Here is a 26,487-nt window from a genome sequence, read left to right as displayed (position 1 = left end):
CTCAGAGAGACCTCATGGCATCAGCAAGCAATGCCAAACTGAGGAATTTCTGTTCCCTTTACAGGGCAGACAATCCCACGGTAGTGGACTCAATGACAATACCATGGACATACCAGCTGGCGTATATCTTTCCTCCCATAGCCATGATTCCCACAGTTTGACGAAGATCAGTCTAGATCAGTCGTCAGTAATAATAATAACTCCCTTCTGGCCAAAGGGGTCATGGTTCACCCTGCCCATGAATATGAGCAGAGGGGAATTTTGGAGATTACCTCTGCACCCGGATCTAATATTCCAGGGTCAACATCTGTGCAGGAATCTTTCCAGCCTCAGCTTGACAGCTCGGAGACTGAGAGGACCGTATTGGACTCTAGTTTTTCTGAGAAGGTATAGTATACCCTTTCTCACGCTCGTAGTTGCACAACAAATAAATCTTATGCACGGATTTGGAAGATTTTCAAGATTGGTGTGCAAGCAGGAGTATTGATGGACTTAAACCTTCTACTCCACAGTCATTGGAGTTTTTACAGGAAGGCTTCTATAAAGGATTAAAACCTAGTTCCATCAAGGTGCAGATAGCATCCCTCTCTGCACACCTAAACTCACGTTTCTTTCAGATCTTGGAGGTAAAGAATTTTGTTAAGGCTAGACTAGGCCTTACCTGGTAAAGCAGGTAGACCCATGGGACTTATCCTTTGTGTTGAGACGCCTGTGTCTTTCTCCCTTTAAGCCTTGGGAGGAAGTAGACTTCAAGTTAACATTGAAAGTTTCTCTTTTACTAGCCATTACCTCTGCTAAGAGAGTTGGAGAACTTCAAGCCCTTGGCTCCGCACCTCCATACGTGATTTTTTTCCCAAGACAAAGTTATCCTTAGGTTCCTTCCAGGATTCCTGCCTATGGTGGCTTCATTTGCCAACATCAACCAGCCAATAGTATTGCCTGTATTTTCTCCTACTGGATCGTCTAAAGAAGACTTGGATCTTTCTTTATTGGACGTATCCAGAGCTATCAAGATCTATCTACATAGAGTAGGTGATTTTCGTAAAGACGAGAATTTCTTTATCCCTTTCACAGGAAAGAACAAGGGGAGAAAGGCTTCAAAACCTTCAATATTCAGATGGATCTGTGACTCCATTGCCTTATGTTACTCTTCTGCTGATCTGGATCCACCAGAATTTACCAGGGCTCACTCTACTAGAGCTGTGGCCTCCACTTGGACAGAGCGTGCCGCTGTGCCACTTGAGGACATATGCCAGGCAGCTACCTGGTCGTCTTTGACTACCTTTGTGAGATATTTCAGGCTGGATACTTCTTTCTTGTCAAGAACAACCTTTGCAAGATCTGTTCTTAATGCGGACATAATAAATAACCCGCCCATTGGGGATAATGCTTGCTAATTCCCCATATGTTGTGATGCCAATGGGACGTAAGGGAAGCTAAAATTATTATGTTAATTTGTTTTCCCTAAGACCCATTGGCATCACAAGACTCCCTCCCTGTGTTTTATGTTTCTTTATAATTAGACTGAGGTCTAGGGGGAGGTGGAGCCTATTTATACCTCATGGAGGAGGGGATTAAAATTTAATTGTTATTTTTTCATTAAATATTCCTTCGTCCCAGGGGCTCGCAGGGGCGAATTTACCCCATATGTTGTGATGCCAATGGGTCTTAGGGAAAACAAATTAACATAATAATTTTAGCTTATCAGCTGCTGTGTGTCCAGCAGGAAGTGGTGTTTTCTTTCCTGTCTGACACAGTGCTCTCTGTTGCTTCCTCTGTCCATGTCAGGAACTGTCCAGAGAAGGAGCAAATCCCCATAGAAAACCTCTCCTGCCCTCCAGACTGGAAATAATACCACTTCCTGTTGGGCATACAGCAGCTGATAAGTACTGGAAGGCTTGAGATTTTTTAATAGAAGTAAATTACAAATCTCTGGCACTTCATGGCAGCAGTTGATTTGAAAGAATTTTTTTTTTTGGTGCACTACCCCTTTAAGTTCTTGTATATGGTGACATGGGATCTGGTAATAGCTGAAAGTGTCACTAGATTAAAGGAGGCACTATCGTGAATATTTTTTTTTAAAGAAATTATCAGTATTTTTGCAGTATGCCCTCTTTATTGTCTTGTGGATGCTCAGCAGCCGTACACATGCGTAGTTTAGACTTGTTTCACTGGGACTTGCTGTGTTTGGTTTCCTTTTTTTGACCAGAGAAAAGACGAGAACTCAGCGCGAAGGGAGCGCGGACCTCGTTTTTCAGGAGACACCTTGTGGCCATATGTAAAACATTGGGGGGGGGGGGCTTTTTCTTCTTAAAATAAATTCGGTGTCTGCCATTTAATGGGGTTATCCAGCGCTACAAAAACATAGCCACTTTTCCCCCTCTCTTGTCTCCAGATTGGGTGGGGTTTCAAACTCAGTTCCATTAAAGTAAATGGAGCAAACCACACCTGAACTGGAGACAAGAGAGGGGGAAAAGTGGCCATGTTTTTGTAGCGCTGGATAACCGCTTTAAAGTAGATGGACTTTGTTCTTATTTTAGCCAAGTAACTACGTAACTATCATGCGGAAGATATTTGCTTAGTACTGTTGACTGGCTACATGTGAATAGAAAGGATGTCGTAAATTATGCTAAATCAACCACTTAGCTGCGGCCAGTGCAGGGACAGATTTCCTGTGAGTAATAAGGGAGAGGACTACAGTAGTGTTGTAAGAGAAAAAGACTTAAAGGGAACCAATCACCTCCATGGTAAAGTGTAAACTGGCCCCACTACCTTATAGCTGCTGCTGTGCCTTAATATCTATTTAACCTTTAATCCTAGATACCAGCTCCCGGTATCTAGGCATTGGGACAGAGCATCATGTAGTCATGCCACGTGGCCGAACCTGAATGGCATTCATATCTGGAGAAGTTGGATGCAGCCCTAGGGAGTTCTGGAAACCATGGATCCAGCCATAGGCTGTATCCATGTTTTCCTGGGAGCCAGATGCCGGGAGTTGAATGCAGGGCATTTGCTTAAAGGGGTTATCCAGTGCTACAAAAACATGGCCACTTTCTTTCAGAGACAACACGACTCTTGTGTCCAGTTCAGGTGCGTTTGCAATTAGGCTCCATTCACTTCAATGGAACTAAGCAGCAAAAATCCACCCAAGCTGGAGACAAGAGTGGCGCTGTCTCTGGAAGAAAGTGGCCATGTTTTTGTAGCGCTGGATAACCCCCTTTTTAGTAGGGCAGCCAGTTCACTCTCCACCAGGGATGTGATTGGTTCCTCTTAAAGGGATCCAATCAGTATGATTGCGCTGATATGGTTCCCAACTGCAGAGTATAGATCTACTGTGAAGCTCCTCGATGCTCCTCGATGTTACCACCCGCGTCTATGGCGGTAACTTTATATTGGGGGGAAAAAGAGCTTTATTCCAGCGCGCAAAGATGAGAGAGGGACGGCAACTAGTCATGTGGGCGGGGAAAACAGACTAGTCGTGGTTTTCTGCCTGTCATCGCACTATGCAAAGATAATTGACAAGCAGAGAGAGCCGCTAGTGGTCCGCAATTGCAGACAGAACTACGGAACGTGTGAAAGAAGCCTTAATCTTAAACATTATATTGAGGGCTCCTATGAGGCAAAGGTGACACTTTGCGGTCTAAAGGGAGACGTAATTATAACAAAGTATGTATGTTCTATGGGGCGGGCTGGGAATTTCCGTTATTATTAACCAGGCTTATCAGATGGGAGAGGCCAGAAAATCCCTTTCCATAAAATGCAGAGAGGTGAGCTATATACATCAGACAGTCGCTATAAGATAAGGGGACTGTACCACATTGCTCCATCTCCATGAAGATGACTATAATAAAATAATAAAATGCATCTGTCCATACTACCTCATATGAGTCGTCCAGAGAGCGGTGTCAGCAAACGGCTATCTTATCTGACATCCCTATTCTCATCATCATTCCACTGTGCCTGTCTGACAACCGCTTACCGTCCTATATTATTTACTACGAAGAGGGATAAGCAGTTGTAACCGCTGCATGCTGGCTGTTATGTCTGCCCAGTGTCTCTAGATGGCGCTTTAACAAGGAGGATTAAAATATAAGCCATGTCCATTATTTGTATTTCCTATATATCGAGATTATCTATATTGATATGACTCTTACAAGGAGAGGGGATGAAAACCCAAAAAATAAAATTTATTGCATCATTAATGGGTTAACGGCATTGTCCAGGATAAATGAACATGGTGGTGTCTGTCACTACAGCTAAATGTTATTTGGGCATAGGTGCAATACCACTAACAACCTGTGTACAGTTGTGGCACTGTTTGAGTAAATGATCTATTTTTGGACAACCCCTTCGCATTCACACGTTCTGTGTTCCCTGTGTTCTAGGGTATACCACTCATAGTCCCGAAAGTGGAATCCTCACATATTAACATTTATACAGTGCTGTCATACATTTCTTATATGTAAACACCCCTTTAAATTTTATTGCTGCCTTTGGGAGCAGTTCAGTGTGACAATGTGGCCCTTGGAACAGAAAAGTTTATTCACCCAAGGTCTACCTGTCATAAAAGCCTTTCCCGGGAGACTCCCTTAGGTCAGTGTCACACTGAGCAGTTTGGTGCAGTTTTTCCACAGTAGAAGATTCTAGGGGGGAGGAAAGTATTAAGTATATAGTTTTCATCCTATCAGTATCATCCTAGATTTTTACTAATTATAACAAGACAATGAAAGCAATTTTATTTAACATTTTTCATTTTATTATTCGGAAATCTCGGATGTGGAAAAGCCGGAGAGCGTGGGGGGGTGCGGGGGAGCAAAAGGCTTCAGCCGTCTTCTGCTACCTGGACAACCCTTTTAATAGCTGTTCTTTTTAGAAGGAAATGACTACAAAAACTGCAGGTAAAAAAATATGACCAAAATTTTCGAATATAGCCTAAAAAAGAAAGAATTTTATTAAAAACATTGTTTTTTAAAAATAATTTGCTTTTTGATATTAGACTCTGGTTTTATAGTTTCATGGCTGTGAGTGACTACACTTATTTTACAGTAAAATAATCTGTTTTTTTATCTACTCTGTGCTTCCCTTGGCTTCAGGCCCTATTAGGGTAAGTGAACACTGAGGAATTCTCACGAATGACTTGCCTAAGATTCCGACCCTCACCCCCACGCTCCCGCTTGACTTTCCGGCCGTGCCATAGACTCCATTCCACTCCGACTCCTGATTTAAGACTCTTAAATGAGGCTCCATGGACTGGACTCTTCTTGCATATTTGTGTTTGCCACTAGGTTTTTTTACTGTGACTTTTGACTTTTACTAGCAGCCTACAGTGTCTTATATCTCTGGTCTCCCCGAGATCAATGAATGTTTTACCGTAGGTTCTGTAATATGCTGGGGCCTTATACTGGGATGTCTATTATATTGGGGTCTTATACTGAGATGTATAATAAGTTGGCGGCCTTATACTGGGATGTATAATATGTTGGGGTCTTATACTGGGATGAATATTAAGTTGGCGGCCTTAGACTGGGATGTATAATATGCTGGGGGCCTTATACTGGGATGTATAATATGTTGGGGTCTTATACTGGGATGTATAATATGTTGGGGCCTTATACTAGGATGTATAATATGCTGGGGGCCTTATACTGGGATGTATAATATGCTGAAGGCCTTATACAGGGATGTATAATATGCTGGGGGCCTTATACTGGGATGTATAATAATATAATATAATACGAACCCGAACCTCGCCAGTTTCGAACCATCCTTAGTCAAAACATTGCATTGTTTTGCTGTTTATAATTGAAAATGGAAGAATAAAAAAAAAATAGGAATGAATTCTTGCATTAACATGAAGGCAATTGTTGCCCTAATGCATAGAGTGCTGCTGACACGACTTTTCTTGATCACAGCCTTCGATAACATTACAATGATGTAGGAGCATAGTAGGAATCTCCTCCTGAGCAGCCAAGCTCCTCATTTATACAAGGTAAGATCCCCCCTTCCCTATTTTATTCCTTATCTCTTTCAGAATTTCCATTTGGGAAAACCTGGAAGAGAAGCCGAAGAAGATTATCTGGAAGATAGACCACCCATGGGAGAAAGAGCATCTGCGTAAGGACAGATGTCTGCATTAGGAAGACCACCTTCATGAAGAAGGTTGATGCGTTTATATATACAAGGTAAGGGCCCTATTCCACCGGACGATTATCGTTCGCATAATCGTTAACGATTAACAATCTCAAACGACCGCTATTGCGAAAGACCTGAAAACATTTACTCATTTCCATGGAACGATAATCGCTACTTATGATCGTATTTGCGATCGTTTTTTCTTCGCTATTTCTTTGCTATTGCGTTCGTACCTACTGCAAACGACGTCTTATTCAATGCGAACGATTTGCGAACGAGCAAAGATAAAAATAGGTCCAGGTCTTATACAGCGATCAACGATTTCTCGTTCGGTCGTTAATCATTAACTTCATTTTAACCGATTATTGTTTAGATTCAAACGATTTAATGATAATCTGAACGATAATCGTCCGGTGGAATAGGGCCCTATGACTCCCCTCATCCCCCTATTTTGCTTCCTTTTTTTTCTCACCATTTGCAGCTTGGAAAGCCTGGAAGAAGAGGAGCTGAAGAAGTCTGTGGGGAGAAGACATCAGTAAGATCACTTGCATGAAGTAGGTTGATGGTGTTTATATAGTCAAGGTAAGAGGCTCCCCCCTCCCCCTATTTTTTTCGTGGTGTTTCTCAAAATTTGCATGCAGGAAAGCTTGGAAGAAGAGTTGAAGACCATCTGTGGGATGTAGACCACCTGGGGAAGGAAGACCACTTGTGTGAGAATGGATGTCTGCAGCAGGAAGACCAGCTGTATAAAGCAGAGGAGCTGAAGATGAAGATCAGGGAGGAAGACCGCCTGCGTGATGACAGGGAGGAAGACCACCTGCATCAAGAGTACCACCTAACCTAACCACCTAAATGAAGCAGGTTGACATCAATTATATATACACAAGGTTAGAATCTCCCCCCCCCCCCTATTTTTTTTCCTTGTCTTTTTTAGCATTCGCAGCATGGAAATTCTGGAAGAGATGCCAAAGGAGACCGCCTGCTTAAGGTAGACCATATGCAGGATAGATCCCCCTTTTTACCCCATCTTTTATCAGGATTTGAGATGGATGTCTGCATCAGGAGGACCGGCTGCATCAAGAAAACCGCCAACATGAAGCAGACTGACTGCGTTTATATACACAAGGTGAGAGTCCCCCCCTTCCCTCTCATTTTTTAAAAGCCTAAATGAAGAGCTGAAGAGGAGCTGAAGAAGACCAACTGTGGGAGGGAGAACGTCTACGTGAGGACGAATGTCTGCATCAGGAGGTTGACAACGTTTATATATGTGAGGGGGGAGTCTCCCCCCCCCCCTCCTATTTTTTTGTTAGTCTTTTTTTACATTTTCAAAGCCTGGAAGGATAGTTGAGGAAGAGCTGAAGAAGACCATCTGTGGGAGATAGACCTGCATGAATCAGGTTCGTGGCATTTATATATACAAGGTGAGAGTCCCCCCCCCTCCTTTTTTTTTGGCTTGTCTTTCATTAGATTTGAAGATGGGAAAGACCGGAAAAAGAGTTGAAGAGGAGCTGAAGAAGACCACCTTTGGGAGAAACCCCCTTGTAAGGACAGATGTTTATGGCGTTTATACACTCACCGGCCACTTTATTAGGTACACCTGTCCAACTGCACGTTACCACTTAATTTCTAATCAGCCAATCACATGGCGGCAACTAGGCATGTAGATATGGTCAAGACAATCTCCTGCAGTTCAAACCGAGCATCAGTATGGGGAAGAAAGATGATTTGAGTGCCTTTGAACGTGGCATGGTTGTTGGTGCCAGAAGGGCTGGTCTGAGTATTTCAGAAACTGCTGATCTACTGGGATTTTCACGCACAACCATCTCTAGGGTTTACAGAGAATGGTCCGAAAAAGAAAAAACATCCAGTGAGCTGCAGTTCTGTGGGCGGAAATGCCTTGTTGATGCCAGAGGAGAATGGGCAGACTGGTTCGAGCTGATAGAAAGGCAACAGTGACTCAAATAGCCAACCGTTACAACCAAGGTAGGCAGAAGAGCATCTCTGAACGCACAGTACCTCCCAACTTTGAGGCAGATGGGCTACAGCAGCAGAAGACCACACCGGGTGCCACTCCTTTCAGCTAAGAACAGGAAACTGAGGCTACAATTTGCACAAGCTCATCGAAATTGGACAGTAGAAGATTGAAAAAACGTTGCCTGGTCTGATGAGTCTCGATTTCTGCTGCGACATTCAGATGGTAGGGTCAGAATTTGGCATCAACAACATAAAAGCATGGATCCATCCTGCCTTGTATCAACGGTTCAGGCTGGTGGTGGTGGTGTCATGGTGTGGGGAATATTTTCTTGGCACTCTTTGGGCCCCTTGGTACCAATTGAGCATCGTTGCAACGCCCCAGCCTACCTGAGTATTGTTGCTGACCATGTCCATCCCTTTATGACCACAATGTACCCAACATCTGATGGTTACTTTCAGCAGGATAATGCGCCATGTCATAAAGCTAGAATCATCTCAGACTGGTTTCTTGAACATGACAATGAGTTCACTGTACTCAAATGGCCTCCACAGTCACCAGATCTCAATCCAATAGAGCATCTTTGGGATGTTGTGGAACGGGAGATTCACATCATGCATGTGCAGCAAACAAATCTGCGGCAACTGTGTGATGCCATCATGTCAATATGGACCAAAATCTCTGAGGAATGCTTCCAGCACCTTGTTGTATCTATGCCACGAAGAATTGAGGCAGTTCTGAAGGCAAAAGGGGGTCCAACCCGTTACTAGCATGGTGTACCTAATAAAGTGGCCGGTGAGTGTATATACAAGGTGAGAGTCCCCCCCCCTCCCCTTTTTTTCTTCTCTTTCTCTGCATTTAAGGGCCGAAGACGAGGTAAAGAAGACAGTCTGTGGGAGGTGGACCACTGTGGGAAGAATACTACCTACATAAAGTACATTGATGGTGCTTATATATACAAGGTATATATGTCTTTAGCAACATTTGTAGCTGGGAGAGCCTGGAAGAAAAGTTGAGGAGCTGAAGAAGACTGCCTGTGGGAGGAGACAGTCTGCCATGAAGTAGGTTGATGGCGTTTATATAGTCAAGGTAAGAGTCTATCTCCCCCCTCCTATTTTTTTGCTTGTCTTTTGTAACATTTGCAGCTGGGAAAGCCTGGAAGGAGAGTTAAAGAGAAGCTGAAGAAGACTGTGGGAGGAAGACCACCTGCATAAGCAAAGATGTCCGCCCGTGGAGCGGGCGGATCCAGCGGGAGGACCGCCTGGAAAACTGGGATACAACCATAGCTATAGGCTGTATCCCAGTTTTCCAGGCGTTACTCTCGCTGGATCCGCCCGACAGCGGGAATTCGGACCATCCCTAGTCAGAGGTGCTAAAAAAGACCGCCTGTGGGAGAATGGATGTCTTCATCAGAAGAACACCTGCATTATGCAGGTTGACAGTATTTCCCCTAGAATTTCCCATAAATAGGTCACGTTCAGCAGTGTTAGGCAGATGATAGACGGGATCCAGGGACATATCCGATCGCCACTTGTGGGGGCAGGAAGGAATTATTTTTCCCCTGAGACTAAGGGCCCTATTCCACCGGACAATTATCGTTTGCACAATCGTTAACGATTAACGATCTCAACGATTAACGATCACATTTTGGACTATACTGTGGAAGTAGTAGAAGACCTTTTCTATTGCAGTATTAATCCAGTCTTACAGGAGTGTAATATGGACTTGTTGAACATGTTGAAAGACAAAACGACAAGGATTGGAGCAGCGGCAGCAGACCAATGCTATCCTCTATGGGCTGCCCGGACGATCTAGCGATTACCCGGGCAGCCCACCCGCTGCCCCTTCTGTACTTACCCGCTCGCTGCCAGTGTGTGTAACAGCACCGGCAGCGAGCGGTGAACGAGGACCAAACGAGCGCTGATAGCGCTCGTTTGCTCCTCACAGTCACCCTGTGCAATGGGTCTTTAGTCTTTAATATGGTAAAATCACAGACACTTAGCAGAGATACTCAATGTCCTATATTGTATATTAGTATAAAGTGACATACTATACTGCTTCCTTAGCCCCCGTCAGGAGAGGGATAGGATGGGGTAACATCCAGCATCCACCCCTTAGGTGGGCATCCTATTGGATGTTAAGGTCAATGCTAAAGTTTCTAGACAAATCTAGGTGCAAAACGTTGTAATATCAGATAATATAATTATATTTTAATGTTATTTTTCAAGTGATTTATGGAGAATCACCAGTCTTGTCAATTCTAAACCAAGACCCAATGACACAAGAGAAAAACGAATACTACCTCTATTTGTTACAGTGCTGCAAATGGCTCCATTCATCCAATAACTACCTGTAGGGCTGCAGACTATAGGGCTGTGTACACACAATGCTGATTCATTGTAGTACGGCTTTATTTCAGTGAATATGCTGTGTCAGGAACTGACAATACTGTGACAATCTGCATTGAAACTGCAACATGTGTGAACACAGCCTAAGTGCACCTGTTCTTCACCTGTTAGTAAGTTATCATAAAAAATTATTATCTTTAAAGTTACTCCAAAGTTGGATAAAGTTCACTGTGGGTGTAGACGGAAATGGAGCAATAGAAGCAAAGGCTGCAAGTCTAAATATAGCAAACAATCCCTGAGGTTTTACACTTGTTAATAAGGATAATAAGCCGGACATATGTCAGCATCCCTCACCATGTATGATTCTGGTGTTTGCTTATGTGACAGAGGGGTCAGCAGTCAGCACCAGGGCTGATAAAGACATCAGAGCTTTTGACTAAATTATATATTATTGGATCAGAGTATATACGGAGACAAAGAATCAAAATGATACAGCACTTTAAAACCCACATCAGGTCTCCTATATGAGGGTGGCAGTCTTTTTTTTGAACGTCTATTACCGAGCAACGGCCGGGATGAAGCACTGGGGGCCGGCCCACCGAACCCCAGTTTGATGGTCTACCCTCCCCTTTGTGACAAGGCTCCATTAGAATTGGCACAGAGGGGCTGATCGTCACACCGGGGGCCGACACCAGTCTGTTTATGTAAAAAACAAAACAGCAATGTACCGGTGGGACATTCGCTTTAAGCTAGTTTCTATCAAGCCCATTCATAGAGAAAGCCTGTGGGGGTCCTGCTTACCCCACCCAATAAATAAAAAGCCTGAGTGTCCTGCTTCCCAATTCACTCAAAGAAAGTATGCTGGCTCTACTACCCCTCTTCACAAACAGAGAAAGCCTGTGAGTCCTACTCCACCCATTCATAGAGAAGAGCATGCAGGCCCCTCTACCCTTGTTCCCTCATGCAGAAGGCCTGGTAGCCCTGTTTGTGAGTTGGTTTCTCTATGAGTGGGCAGCGTGAAGCAGGACACTCTCTGAGTGGTCCAGGAAGTATTTATCCCACTTTTTACACGAAAGACATGGGACTAATTTATCAACAAGGTGCCTTTTGGAATAAAAAATAAATAAATACATTTTTGAGCAAAGTCAGTTTTGCAACTTTTTATAACTTAATGATATTCTTGCCAAGTGGGCAATTATTGGAGTAAAGTGGGTAGGCCGTTGCCTATGTGTGCAAACATATGAAAACTAAGCCAACCCTGCACGGCTATCCTCAGATGAGCCGGATTTATTGAGAGGTGTGAGCCAATAAAATACAGACGGGCCTTTCTATAAGATGGACATATGAAACGTGTAACAATATGAAATGCCTACTTATTTAACGATTTCACAATCCTATTAAAAACTAAGACATGTCCACAGAAAGACGACGACATCACAGCTTATTGTGGGGAGGGTACAACCCAACATTTATTGAATTATTACAGAGCAGATTGTATTCTGCAAATGGTCATTTTATAAAAGGTAGTAAGGTTAATGTTAGAAAGTTCAGTATGATGCCAGGCATCACTCATATATTATTAACAGCTACAGGCATCTTTTCAACCATGTTATTGCTCTCATGCATCTAAAATAAAAGCTGTGCAAATAATCTTATACTGTTAAATATATACAAAACCCATATGCAAATCTATGTGTCTCTATGGTCAAAAAACACATGTGTAGTCTGTTTCTGAAGACATGTATTACACTGCACATGGACTATTGATAAACCTGGTGACACATAGCTTTGCATATGAGCCATGTACACAAAACGGTATAGAATGTTTAACCGAAGCTGTTTGCACACACCATTCGTTTTTCTTATTTTAGAGGCATTAGAGCAATAAAAAATAATTGTAAAAAATAGACATACCCTTTAAGTGCACATGTATTATTATGTTTCCGTTCGTATTTAGAGTAAGTTTACCGTACATTACTAACAGCCATTCTGTAAATCCACTGCTATTAATCAGTATGTCCCTAGTCCCACTATTACAGGTCTAGGGAGATACCCCATGACTCTCAGCTGTAATGCCCTTTGAAATTGTGTGCTGGACACTTCAGTTATTCTAGCCGTCCAGCAAGTTGCATGAATATCCTAAAATAAAGGCGACTCCTACAGTTTAGAAAATGTGACGTCCTTTGGGGTCTTCTTCTGTAGAGCAGCCTGTGCAGACGCCATGATGTCCTGGGTCTGTAACATGCTCATGTTCCAGGTGGCCTGAGACACAGACAGAACATGGTTACCTGACTGTCATAACCGAGGTCCAGGGGATTGCAGAACAGGACGATCACTCACCATGTAATTCAGACTCTCCTGCACAGAGTGATCCCGAGAATACACCAGATTCACTTTAGTTCCTTGGACAGCAACAGGGCTTTTACTGGCAATCTCAGTGGCCAAGTCAAAGGCCGCACTAAGGAGGGAAGACTTATCAGGGAACACCCGGCTGGAGGGGACAGAGAGGAAATAAAGTTAAAACAGGATTTATAAGATTAGAAAAAATTTATATATATTTTTTTTTTCCGAAGAAAGTGGCCATGTTTTTCTCATATCATTTAACCTCTATTTCCACAGGTTCACACAACCTGCTGGAAAATTAAGGTCCTTGCATTCATGTGGATGTTTATGTTTACATTTTCTACACTTGAAAAGAAAAAAAAAAAACATATGTTATCTGATGCTACTGTATATGATACACTGTGCCCCCTTAATAAGGTATATTGCATTATGCCCAGTTAAAGGTAAGGTAAGGCGAAATTTAGCAGAAGAATTGGCTTACTATGGGCATCTGCTCTTTTCCTTTACAATAACTAATAATATATTAGTAATATTGTTTATATAATGCCAGAAAACCCATTGCATTGTTGCAAAATTAAATTACTTGGCTGTGAACAGGAGACACACTGCAAAGTAAAGAAAGCAATGAGGCTGTGGTACCTGACCAGTCCGCTGCTCAACGCCTCATCTGACATCATCTTCCTAGCGGTAAGGGCCAGCTCATTCACCAGACTACAGGGGAAGAAGAGACTCAGGTTATCACTCATGCAGACCAATACCAAGGTCCCCTATAGAGAAACCCAGAATGTGGTTTATTGCATACACGTTTAGATCATGGGTGACCAATCTCCGGTTCTCCAGCTGTTGCAAAACTCCAATTCCCAGCTTTGGTTGTCCAAGCATGATGGAAAATGTAGTTTTGCAACAGCTGGAGGGCCGAAGGTTGGACACCTATGGTTTCAAGGCTCATATATAAAGTTTTCAAGTAGCAATTACTAGTAGAGATGAGCGAACCGGGTTCAGGTTCGAGTCGATCTGAACCCGAACGTTTGGTATTATCTGGGACTGCTGAACTTGGATAAAGCTCTAAGGTTGTCTGGAAAACATGGATACAGCCAATGACTATATCCATGATTTCCACATAGCCTTAGGGCTTTATCCAACTTCAGCAGCCACCGCTAATCAATTGCCGAAAGTTCGGGTTCAGATGGACTCAAGCATGCTCCAGGTTCGCCATCTCTAATTACTAGGCAGCCAGTCTATTTTAGATTACACAAGGCTTCTGCTCAAAATCTAATAGTGATGATGACTTTTTAATTGCTCCAAACCACAATACACACACAACACATCAGTCTTCCTACAGCCGCTACTACAGGGAGCTTAGGCACATTCTGGATACTGTCTTATAGTAGATGATTAACATATCATATTATGTAGCTAGCTCAATAGCTCTCCCTAGTGGTGTAACTACAGCCATGCAGGGGGATATTAAACTCCATACCAGGAAAATAAAGCTCCAACCTCTATAAAGACATGCTGTATTAAGAAAATAGCTCAGAACTTTGAAAAATGAAGATAGATAGATAGATAGATAGATAGATAGATAGATAGATAGAAAAGGTGTAGGTGCATGTTCTTTAGTAAATTCGTCTCCCTGTGGACAAAATCTGAACTAACACTACTATCCTGCCTGTTTTACTCCAATTCCTTTACTGTATAGCGCACCATCAAATACCTTAAAGCGAATGTACCATCAGGTACATTCGCTTTAACATGATCCACAATAGATCGGCGTTGGCGCAGGGAAGCCGGTGCCGCGGTCCATTTTTTGAACCGCGGCCCGGTTCCCGTGTACAGCGCCGTTCTATCCACAGGTATCGGGCCGGGGCTGAAGCACTGAAGGAGGGCCGGGCCGCCCCCAGTGGGAGGAAACCCCCTCCCCTCTATGACGCGGCTCCATTGATTCTAATGGAGCCGGATAGTAAAATTGTTCAGTGTACAGTATTAGTAAGTGTACTGTATATATTGACAGCAACTGCCTGTGTACCTCATAGACTCAGTGTACCTCAAGACTTCCCTCCTCCAGGCTGTGCTGCCCTGCTCTGTGGTGAGTCTGTCCATAAGATGGCCAACATGGAGGAGCATGTGACCATGCCCCACCCCCCAGTGTCCACCACTGAACCTGTATATGCCTATGGTGGACACTGGGGGCAGGGCATGGTCACATGCTCCTCCATGTCGGCCATCTTATGGACAAACTCACCAAAGAGCAGGGCGGCACAGCGAGTAAGTGAGTATACTTACTAATACTGTACACTAAGAAATTTTACTGTAAAGTGGCCAACCCCTTTAATACGTGCTCACATTTTAAGATGTTGCGGTGTTCTCCCGCCACATACTCACGATCAGTACAGGTCTGAACACACGGACCAATCAAAACTTTTGACAATGTCAAAGATTTTTATGATAACAGGTACACTTTAAGAGATCTCATGTATTGGCCTATGAACACTGTATAGTTATGCAGCACATGCATTTTATACAGCTCCATTCGCATAAGGCCTAATGCAAATCACTGTGAAGTTTACATATAGTATTTTGATCAGTATTTTTAGCCACAACCAATAGTGTTCTCGATTTATCTATTTAAAGACTTGTCCATACCTTCTGTTCCCAATGACGTTTGGAAGACGCTGCAAGGTTCCCACATCAGCGGCCAAACCCACATCCACCTCCTGCAAGAAGAGACTATTATATAACTGGAGGAACCTGTAGATACCCCTATTTCTATGGAAAGTTAGAAAAAATCTAAAAGCCTAACTAAAGAAAAGGGAATCTGCTAAAACAAAAATATTGTTATTGATGTCAGAACTACAGAGCTTATAAAAAGCAAAGCTGATTAAAGAATTGGTAATATTGATGTATTAAAGGGGTTATCCAGCGAAAATCTTTTGCTTTCAAATCAACTGGTTTCAGAAAGTTATAAAGATTTGTTTTTTTTTTTTCCACATGTTTTTATTAACTTATTAGACAACAATGGATAGGGTAGAGGAGGGGGTGGGGGAACAGGTAAGGGGGAAAGGAAAGGAACTGGGTGGGGGGAGTGGCACAGGTTGCCAAAAATAATAGATACATCGACCAGTAACATACAGTAGTCATACAGAGCACATTCATGAGCCAGCAACAGTGCAATGTCAAACTTATAAACCAGTTTTGTACATTGTGCCAAGTTTGGGGAGTTGTAGTGAAGACGGCAGTTCGAGACAATGTGTCTTAAGTATAATTCTGCCACCCCCAGGGAGGCTAACAAGAAGTGTTACAAACTGTCAACCAAACAAAAACAGAGAACCAAGAAAATGCAGGCCAAGCAGTGTGGGAGCAGCAATAAGGGCGCGAGCCGCCCTCCAAGGCGTTGAGAACAGAGAGAGTAATGGATAACAGCAGTCGAGCACCAACCAGGTCTTATCAAACAGGGGGGCTGGACGAGAGTGATTGTTCCAAGTACCAAGTGGTATGTTGGAATGTGGTCCGTAATTTCTGTTGTATTCTGGTGGGCATAATTTGGATAAAGGAGTCCCAAAGTAGAAAAAAGGCTTTGACTTTAGACTCTTTGTGTAGGGCGGCTTCCACCCAATCCATTCTAAAAAGAAAAGTTAGCTTTTGTAGAAAAAGCCGCAGGGATGGGGGGGTCGGGGAGAGCCACTCTTGCAATATTGATTTCCTGGCAGCCGCGGATACCATGAAGAGAAGTTTTTTGGCTTCCCTTGAGCAGGGGTGGGCGGTGTAATCTATGTGACCGAAGATGGCCCATTCAGGAGTTAGGGGCACATGGTTTAGCAAATTAGCACATGCAAAGTCTCTAACTTGTTTCCAGAAGACCTGGATTTCCGAACAGTCCCAAAAACAGTGATAAAGGTCGGCAGTAGGGGCCTGACATCTGGGGCACGCGGACGACGGAATACGTCCCATTATGTAGTTTCGATGTGGAGATATATACGCCCTATGTGTAATTTTAACTGCCATATCCCAATAGGATGCAGCAGGAAGGATTTTTTTTGCCCTGTACAATGTATCCACCAAATCCGAAGAGGTGAGGTGGGGCATGTGTTGCAGCCATTTGGAGAGGCCATGTGGAGAGGTAGAGTAGTCGAGATTGGGGCGTAAAAAGGTATAGTAGTGAGAGACAAGTTGTGAGGCGTTTTTGGTTTTTACCATGAGATTGACTGTGAGGTCCTCCTTGTCTTGTGGCTTTATTATGTGTAGTACGTTCCTTGCATAACTGGTAGCCTGCAAGAACGGAAAGAAGGCAGAAGAGGGAAGGGCAAATTTGGCTTGCGCCTCAGTGAAGGACAGAGTAGAAGTTAGTGCAGGAGAGAGTATGTCTAAAACTTTAGTTATGTTATGATGGGATTGCCAGGTGGAAAATATGTGTGCTGGTTTTCCGTCCTGGAAGTTGGGATTACCTAGGAAGGGGAGCAGCAAGGACGTGTGTACGGGTAGGTCAGAGAGCCTACGGACAGCCTGCCAGGCCTTTATGGGTGGGAAAAGCAGCGGATTGCGCCTGATGCTTTCGGGAAGTTGGTCAGGCGGAGCATGTAACACGTAGAGTAGCGAGTGTGGGGCCACGAAGTTACCTTCTATGTCGTGGGATGTATAACAGGAGAGGCCATGGGTCCAGTCTCTGACTATGCGCAAGAGAGCAGCTAGGTTGTAGTTTCTGAGATTAGGGAAGTTAAGGCCACCATTATATTTTGTTTGCTCTAGATATCGCATGGCTATTCTAGGAGGAGCATTGTTCCATATGAAACGTCTATATGTCGCTGTTATTAGCTTGATGTCAGACTGTTTGAGGTATAAAGAGAGGGATTGCATGATGTAGAGAAGCTTGGGGAAGGCGATCATTTTGATTAAGTTGGCTCTTCCCGAGAAGGATAAAGTAAAGGATTCCCAGGGTTGTAATAAAGTTTTGAGATGAGTGTGGTATTGTTTGATGTTAGTGGCATACAGGCTGTCGGGGTTTCTGGTGATGAGGACTCCTAGATATTTTATGTGGGAACGTGCCCACTTTATGTTGTGTTCTGTAGCCCAGGTTGGGGCCGAAGGGCCCTTTAGAATTAAAGCCTCGGACTTGTCCAGGTTTAAAGTAAAGCCAGAGATACTCCCATACTGGGTTATAAGCTGCAGGATGTGACCTAGCGTGTGTCTAGGGTTGCGAATAAACAACAATAAGTCATCTGCAAATGCCGATACTCTTATTTCCCTAGAGCCCACTTGAATACCCTGGTGGGAAGAGTTTGTGTGTAATAAACGAAGAAGGGGGTCTATGGAAAGGTTGAATAAAAGAGGGGACAGGGGACAGCCTTGACGGGTACCACGGTATAGTGAGATCTGTGTGGAGTTGAGTCCGTTTATTGTAAAGCATGTCTGGGCATCCATCTGGAGACAGCGCAGAAAGGAGAGAAAAACAGCTCCGCAGTTGCGATATCCAAGTGATATCTCTAAGAACTTCCAAGAGACCATGTCAAATGCCTTTTCGGCGTCAAGACTCAGAAGGAGAGTTTGTGGTGAGTCTCGGGATTGTGCTGCAACAGTTGCCGCCATCGCCAGACGGATGCCCTTTGCAGAGTGCCTATTGTGCATAAATCCTATTTGGGAGTCAGTCAAAAGTGAGGGGAGAATTAGTTGTAAACGGTTAGCTATGATTTTGGTTAGAATTTTATAATCCTGATTGAGCAACGAGATGGGCCGATAGGATTGTACGAGTTGAGGGTCTCTGTTTGGTTTAGGGATGAGGACCGTACGGGATTCGTGGAACTGGGGGACTTGCATGTTTTCTATATATATTGCGTTGTATAAGGAAAGAAGGGTAGGTTTAATATGCGGGAGTAAAATTTTGTAGTATTCTCCTGGCAGACCGTCCGGGCCGGGGGACTTCTGGGAAGGAAGGCTACTTATCACGGATGTTAATTCTAATTCGGTGATGGGAGTGGATAGTGCCTCACGTTGGTCTGGGGTCAGTTTAGGGGGGTCAACTTTGTGTAAAAAGGACCATGCTGCTTCGGAGTCGTGGGCTGACGCCGTGTATAATGTGGAATAGTAGTCAGTGAATGCCTTGTGGATGTCTCCAGGACTTGTTGCATATGTGCCTGCGCCTGAGGACCTTAGTTTGAGGATAGTATGTTTCGGTTTTTGGGGTTATAAAGATTTGTAATTAACTTCTATTTAAAAATCTCAAGTCTTCCCATACTTATCAGCTGCTTTATGTCCTACAGGAAATGTTTTTTTTTTCAGTCTGACACAGTGCTCTCTACTGACATCTCTGGCCGACACAGGAACTGTCCAGAGCAGTAGCAAATTCCCATAGAAAACCTCTCCTGTTCTGGACAGTTCCTGACATGGCACTGCGTCAGACTGAAAAGAAAACATCACTTCCTGCAGGACATACAGCAGCTGATAAGTATGAGAAGACTTGAGATTTTTAAATAGAAGTAAATTACAAATCTATATAACGTTCTGAAACCATCTGATTTGAAAGAAAAAGATTTTCGCTGGACAACCCCTTTAAAAAACGAAACACTTATGACATGTCATAAAGACACAGATATCAAAACTTTTGATTGGTGGCGGTCTGGGTCTTAAGAGTCACACTGATGGCTAGAACAAGCCTGGAGTAGTAAGCAGCTGAGTGCATCTGTCCCCATCGCTTTATTTTGCTGCAGAAGACGGGCTCAATATTTTTTATAGCATCTATTTCCAGCAATGAAGAAGGAGATGGCGACAGAAGTGTTAAAGGGAACCTGTCACCCCCCGTGCCGGGGTGACAGGCTCCCGACCCCCCGTTAGAGCCCCCTATACTCACCTGATCCCGCCTGGTCCCACTTCTGGAGGTGGTCGGGTCACGGAGATCTCAGCGGCTGCAGCCCGGCGCGCGCGATGAGAGTCCAACGCTCATAGAGAATGACAGAGCTGGACTCTCCTGTCATTCTCTATGGGTGTTGGACTCATCTCTGAGCACGCGCCAGGCTGCAGCGGCTGAGATCTTCATCACCCCACCACCTCCAGAAGCGGGATTAGGTGAGTATAGGGGGCTCTAACGGGGGGTCGGGAGCCTGTCACCCCGGCACGGGGGGTGACAGGTTCCCTTTAAGCTGAGCACTTTTCTTCTAGCTCATTCTAATGATCACTTGGGGTCTAAACACCCCCAACCTACTCTTCTCGTGCTGCACTTCCTTTAATAACATGCTGTTAACCCCTTACCCATTACAATCAATTAAAGGTGTAGTGCGGCGCTAATCATTTATTCACAAAATAACACACATTACAAAGTTATACAACTTTGTAATGTGTGTTATGTATGTGAATGGCCCCCTTCCCCGTGTTCCCCCCACCCACGCTAGACCCGGAAGTGTTGGTGCATTATACTTATGGCATTCGTGTCGAGCCGCGATTGGCTGAGCATAACTGTGGAAGGAGGCCATTCACACACAACACACATTACAAAGTTGTATAACTTTGTAATGTGTGGTATTTTGTGAATAAATGATTAGCGCCGCACTACCCCTTTAACACCCTGCAATTCCATCACAGGGAAGCCACCTGGAGGCTCGACAATTGAGGCCCCAGTATCTAGGGGTTATCTCCAATGCTGGCCATTCATGGTAGCAGCCAGCACCCAGGTGCAAGCTCAGCAAATGAATCAAATGTCAGGAAAGGCTTACAAATAAACCAGAAGGGTCTCTTACCTTTACTTGAAAAAAGGCATCTTGGGAACAGTAGCGGATGTCACAGGCGGTGGCCAGATCCACACCTGTAGGACACACAGCATGACTAAAAGATATTTTACAGGTCATAATAATTTAGCAGTGTTTTCCGGTGCTTTCTCACCTCCCCCGATGCATCCATTGTGAACGGCTGCAATCACAGGCTTTGTGCACTGCAAATAAAAATACAATGTTAGCAATGAGTTTAAAGGAGTTGGCCAACAGTTCAGTGTACAGTATTAGTAAGTGTACTCACTGTATATACTGACAGCAGCTCCCTGTGCACCTCATAGAGCTAATATCACACTCCCCTCCTCCAGGCTGTGCTGCCCTGCTCTGTGGTGATTCTGTTCATAAGATGGCCGACATGGAGGAGCATGTGACCATGCCCCACCTCCCAAGTGGTCAACACTGAGCCTATATACGCTTATGGAGGACATGTATGCAGCATAGATCTCAATGAGAGATCAGTGCACTTATACTAGAAGTCCCCCAGGGGAAATAACCCTAACCCCAGGGGGCCTTCTAGTATAAGTGTAAAAGAAAAATAAATTGTTATTATCAATAAAAAGCCCCCTCCCCTAATAAGTCAGAATCACCCCCCTTTTCCCAGTTTATAAATAAAAATACATAAATAAACATGTTTGGTATCGCCGCGTGCGTAATCGCCCGAACTATTAACTAATCCCATTCCTGATCTTGCACGGTAAATGGCGTAAGCGCAAAAAAATCCCCAAATTGCGCATTTTTGGTCGCATCAAATCCAGAAAAATTGTAATAAAAAGCGATAAAAAAGTCGCATATGCGCAATCAAAGTAGCGATAGAAAGAACACATCATGGCGCAAAAAATGACACCTCACACAGCCCCATAGACCAAAGGATAAAAGCGCTATAAGCATGGAAATAGAGCGATTTTAAGGAACATATATTTGTTAACAATGGTTTGAATTTTTTACAGGCCATCAGATACAATGAAAGTTATACACGTTACATATCGTTGTAATCGTAACGACTTGAGGAACATATATAACATATAGAAACGGAAAAAAAACAAATAAAAGAAATGCGCTGCTGTAAGTAGTCATGATTGAGAGCCAATCAGTGGCTCCAAACGCATAGATCGATTATACATATAATTCCTGGGACTACGTTGTTGGTTTTTTTACTTTTTTTTCACATGATAAAGAAGTTTTATTGTAGTCGGAGTGTTGGATATAATCTGGATTCACTTCTTCAAAAAACTGAAGGTCAATCAGTGGTAGAAATAAAGGGAACACCGGAGGAAATAGGTTTCCTGATACTCTTGCTATGTGCCATACGTATCCTAGAAGTATATGTTCCCAGATAGGGACACAAACCTTCTCAATAACAGTAAAGGATTCTTGATAGTCTACAATCTTCTTGCGGAGGTTCCAGGCAATTCTGGCAGCATCGTCTTCCTGCGGCTGTAAAAAGTCACTTGCCATATCCATGAGATCGATCCCTGGAGAAGAACAAAAATATTAAAGAAGCTTTTTCATGTGCATGAACCCTAAAAACAGAATGTCACTAATCACTGATAGATGGTGGGGGAATAAGGACTACAAAGTAGGATAAAAACAGAAAGTGGCGCGAAGATGCAATGCCACACAGAAACTATGGAGTGGCGCTACTTTTCTGAAGGAGAGCAGCCATGTTGTCTAATACAAGCCCTTTATCTCCTTCACATTACGCCATACCAGTACAGTTTGAGGGCCTAGCGGTTCCTGCACCATGCTGTACTATCATGGCTCCTGAGCCCAGGTGCCAGGTATAATACACTCAATGGTTCAGAGGGGAGAGAAGGCTCTCTTTGTATATCCACCAGTGTAGTCTATTAGGAAAATGTAGAAAAAAATCTAAAAGAAAAAAAAAAATACACATAAAAAAATACTAACCATCACCATGCCCCCTCCAAAAAAAAAGGTCTTATATGCCTATGTCAATGTAAAAATAAACTTTCTGAATGCAGTGGGGAAAACTTTGCTGCACCCCTAAAGGTTTTTTTTTTTCACGAATAGCAACAGCATAGCTTCCCCTGTCCCCAGGTTGTGTGTGTTATTGCAATTCAGTCTCATTCACATCAGTGAAACTGAGCTGTAAAAGCTATTCCCAAACTGAGGACAGGAGAAGTGCTGTTTCTGTTTTTTGTTTTTTTTTAGGCCTAGACAACCCCTTTAAAAGGATTTTCCCACCAACAAGACTCATATCAGTAGGACATGTACACTGCACCCCTCTATGGGTACTCAGCTATGATGGAAGATACCATGGGGACACAGATTGTAAGGATCAGGCGCTCACCACCTACAGTACAGTTAAGTGATGAATGTTAATCATGTCAAAACCCCTTTAAGGTCAAAACTAGGATATAGCCTTAAAAGGGGTAGTGCGCCGCTCAGCAATTATTCACAGAATAACACACATTACAAAGTTATACAACATTGTAATGTATGTTATGTCTGTGAATCGCCCCATTCCCCGTGTCCCCCCACCCCCGCACGTGTACCCGGAATTGCGGTGCGCTATACATACCTGATCCGTGTCGACCAACCCCGTCCGCCATCTTCTTCAAAGACGTTATCTTCGGGTGGCCGGCCGACCCGCTCCTGCCGCCCCCCCTCTGCCGCGTCATAACTGTGCTCAGCCGCGATTGGCTGAGCACAGTTATGCTCAGCCAATCGCGGCTGAGCAGCTGATGACGCGACACGCGTCATCAGCTGCTCGGCCGCGATTGGCTGAGCACAGTTATGAAACAGATGCCTGCCTTGGCAAGCCCTTGTCATGATCGCAATACTCGCACCTTGAGTTAGACATTGACAAAAAGGGGTCACCCTGTTGTTTCCCTATTTATGTTCCAATACTCGCAACAGAGTAGGACATAAGGGGCTACCTATCAGGGTGGTGTGGTGCTCTCCCCATCATGGAGGCACCCCGTGGCAACAGGCTAGAGATATCTGGCTATCCCGTGTTTAGAGACTCGTAACTGAGGCTCCACGGACTGTTGTTTAACATGCTGGACGCCAAGAACGACACCACAGAGAACAATGGGATTGGTTCTAGCCCTAGTTTTGCTTCTGTATTTTACTACCATGCCAGAGGGATGCTTAGCCACATATATGGGTTAATGGGGCCTAAGAATGTTGTCCATCATGGCGGGCTCTGTGTTAGTGCACACCAAGATACACTAGGCATAGTACTGACCTGATGTGAACATCTTCCCAGCTCCAGAAATGACGACCGCCCTACAGTTAGTGTCTTCTCCCAGAGCCCGAAAGCAAAGGACCATCTCCCTGTAGGAAAAACACATGATATCTATGAGGCATAGCAGGTGGTTTTCTGCCATCTGGGGACACAAGGACCCAACAACAGGATTGTTACCTGCTGGGGTCATTGATTCCCGGAGATAAGCAGATGGCAGCCACAGGGGTGTTTCTATTATATACATTATAGCAGGACGACATCTTCAGAAATAGGGTCCCCTGACCGCCTCCCCACCTTGTATGACAACCAGGCAGGAAAAGAATAGAGAAGTGACCATATGTGTGCCCACCTGGTAGCGGCAGCCAGATACATCCTGTGGATGTGCTATCAGTGTCTCATATTAAAATACAACTTTATTCTTCTTAAAGGGGAAATGTCACACTGAAAATTCAGACTGAAAATGTCACACTGAAAATTCAGGGCCCAATTACACAGAGCGATAAGCGGCCAAATCGGGTTGATTATCGCTCTGTGCAATACAGACAACAATCAGCTGATGAAACAATCATAGGCTGATCGTTGGTTTAGGTTTGGACGTAAAATCGTCGGGCGCCGACCGCAACAATAGCGATGTGCGGCCGACAAATGCTCAAACACCTGACACTTTACCTTTCCCTGCTGCGGAGAACAGTAGAGAAGACCAGGAGCAGGGAGAGGTAAGGTGACAAGTGTTTGAGCAAGGGCTGCATGGACATTGCTAACGATGTCCATGCAGCCCTTGCTGCTCAATTATTAGGACGTCTAATAGGTCCAGGTCTAGCAGATCGGCGTTCGTTTACTAAAATGATGGGGCCGTAGACGGCCCATGTAATAGGACCCTAAGGGCAGCATATGATAGATTAGATTAGGAGCTGAGCAGCAGATTGATATACAGTTTTGTGGAAAAATGTTCCAGGATAACTTGTCATTTAGTCAGGTAAATCTCTGCTCATTATGTGCTCATGTGGGCGGTTCTACACAGTGACTGACACCTATCAGCCCGCCCACTTGACAACTTTGCACGTTCTGAACTAAGCAGTCCTACCCAGTGGTTGACAGTTCTCTTTCTCTAGTGTTTATGCTTAGTTTTACTCTCTACGACACCACAGACTATGTTAGCACCACACGATAACGATGAAAACGAATCTTATTACCTCCAGAAAGCCTTGTTCATTGCATTTCTCTTCTCTGGACGGTTTATCTCCACGTGGAAGACGTGATCCACTGGTGTAGTGACTTTCAGGGTTTCGTAGCTGTATGAGGATAGTCCCGTCTCGGACGACATATTTCGGACACCTAGAACCACTTTGTGAAGGTCTAAAGATCAAATAAAATCCTATATGAACACCTCTACATCATATATCAGTGCCAGGTCATCATGTCATATAAACACTGTAAAGAGACCTCAAACCCCTATGGTGCCAGCCTGCCATCTTAAAGGGGTTGGTCACCAAAAATGTTTTTATTTCAAATTAATTGGTGCCAGAAAGTAATTTGTAGTTTACTTACTTATTTAATTTACTATTAAAAAAAAATCTTAAGTCTTCTAGTACTTATCAGCTGCTGTATGTCCTGCAGGAAGTGGGGTTCTTTCCCTTCTGGAGAGCTGGAGAGGTTTTCTGTAGAGATTCGCTGCTGTTAATGGACAGAGGTGTCATGGACAGAGGTGGCAGCAGAGAGGACTGTGATTGGAAAGAATACATCCCTTCCTGCAGGACATACAGCAGCTGATATGTACTGGAAGACTGGAGATTTTTCAGTAGAAGTAATTTACAAATCTATATAAGTTTTTATAACCAGTTGATTTGAAAAAATAAAATTGCAAGTAAAAAGAAGTAAATTACAAATCTACCAGTTGATTTGAAAGAATTTTTTTTTTGTGAAAAACCCCTTTAAAAGTCCTTGTCCATACCAGCCCTATGTAATTTCAATACCAGCGTGTCATTGTTGCAATTGTAAAACTTTTTATTGCCCGTCTGCAAACACTGTTTAGACCAGGGGTATAGAACCTTGGCTCTCCAGCTGTTGCATAACTACAACTCCCATCATGCTGGACAGCCAATGCTAAGCTTTGGCTGTCCAGACATGATGGTAGTTGTAGTTTTGCTACAGCTGGAGAGCCAAGGTTCCCTACCCCTGGTTTAGACGCTAACTCCCAGTATGTCAGAGCATGCTTGGGGTTGTAGTTTTGCAATAGCCTCAGCGATTTATTTCCTTATATTCCTATTAAATCCCTATATTACGCAGGAGTCCAATGATCCGTGTACCTTGACAGCCGCCTCTGGATCAGGAGTCCATGTCACTAAGTATCTGGGGTAAAGTTCACTACAGGAGGGAGGGGGCAAGTCTGCAGGCGTACAAGTATACTAGTATATGTTTGTATTTATCAGGATATATCATTACAGTGTCATCCCAGAGTGAATATTATCATGTCAGGTCACATGTATGCAAACAAGCAATGACAACCCTCTAATAGAGTGCTGACCCTGTGGAGAGGGATCACAGAGTGCTTACCTCTTCTCAGGAGTCCTCTGATCACAGCCATGATAGGTTTACTGTCTTCCTGCACAAAACACAGTCCAGGTCACACTATGGGCAGCGCCATATTGTTCAGCAGCTGCTCCCTCCCCTCAAGCATGGAGCTACACATAAAGACTGGAGAGAGGAAGGACACATGGTGCTACACTTAGTGAC

The 26,487-nt window shown here is 43.9% G+C and overlaps 1 protein-coding gene across 2 annotated transcripts; it reads right to left on the bottom strand.

Annotated features, from left to right (window-relative positions):
* Positions 1–11,893: 11,893 nt before the first annotated feature.
* ECH1 (enoyl-CoA hydratase 1) lies at positions 11,894–26,432 on the bottom strand. Of its 2 annotated transcripts, none has more exons than XM_069986617.1 (10): positions 26,308–26,432; positions 24,948–25,110; positions 23,755–23,843; positions 21,894–22,018; positions 20,659–20,707; positions 20,517–20,581; positions 15,439–15,509; positions 13,435–13,506; positions 12,793–12,943; positions 11,894–12,714 (listed from the first exon to the last, which is right to left on the bottom strand). In XM_069986617.1, exons 1-10 carry the CDS (start codon positions 26,336–26,338, stop codon positions 12,610–12,612), a joined length of 921 nt encoding a protein of 306 aa, XP_069842718.1. In that variant the 5' UTR covers positions 26,339–26,432; the 3' UTR covers positions 11,894–12,609. The 2 variants fall into 2 exon arrangements, with proteins under 2 accessions (XP_069842718.1, XP_069842719.1); XM_069986618.1 differs by lacking the exon at positions 26,308–26,432 and adding an exon at positions 26,061–26,117.
* Between the last annotated feature and the right edge of the window lie 55 nt (positions 26,433–26,487).

This window comes from Dendropsophus ebraccatus, chromosome 10 (assembly GCF_027789765.1).
Source record: "Dendropsophus ebraccatus isolate aDenEbr1 chromosome 10, aDenEbr1.pat, whole genome shotgun sequence".
Taxonomy (NCBI): domain Eukaryota; kingdom Metazoa; phylum Chordata; class Amphibia; order Anura; family Hylidae; genus Dendropsophus; species Dendropsophus ebraccatus.
Note: the sequence above shows the minus strand (reverse complement) of the source record. Positions and strands in the feature narration are given on the sequence as shown.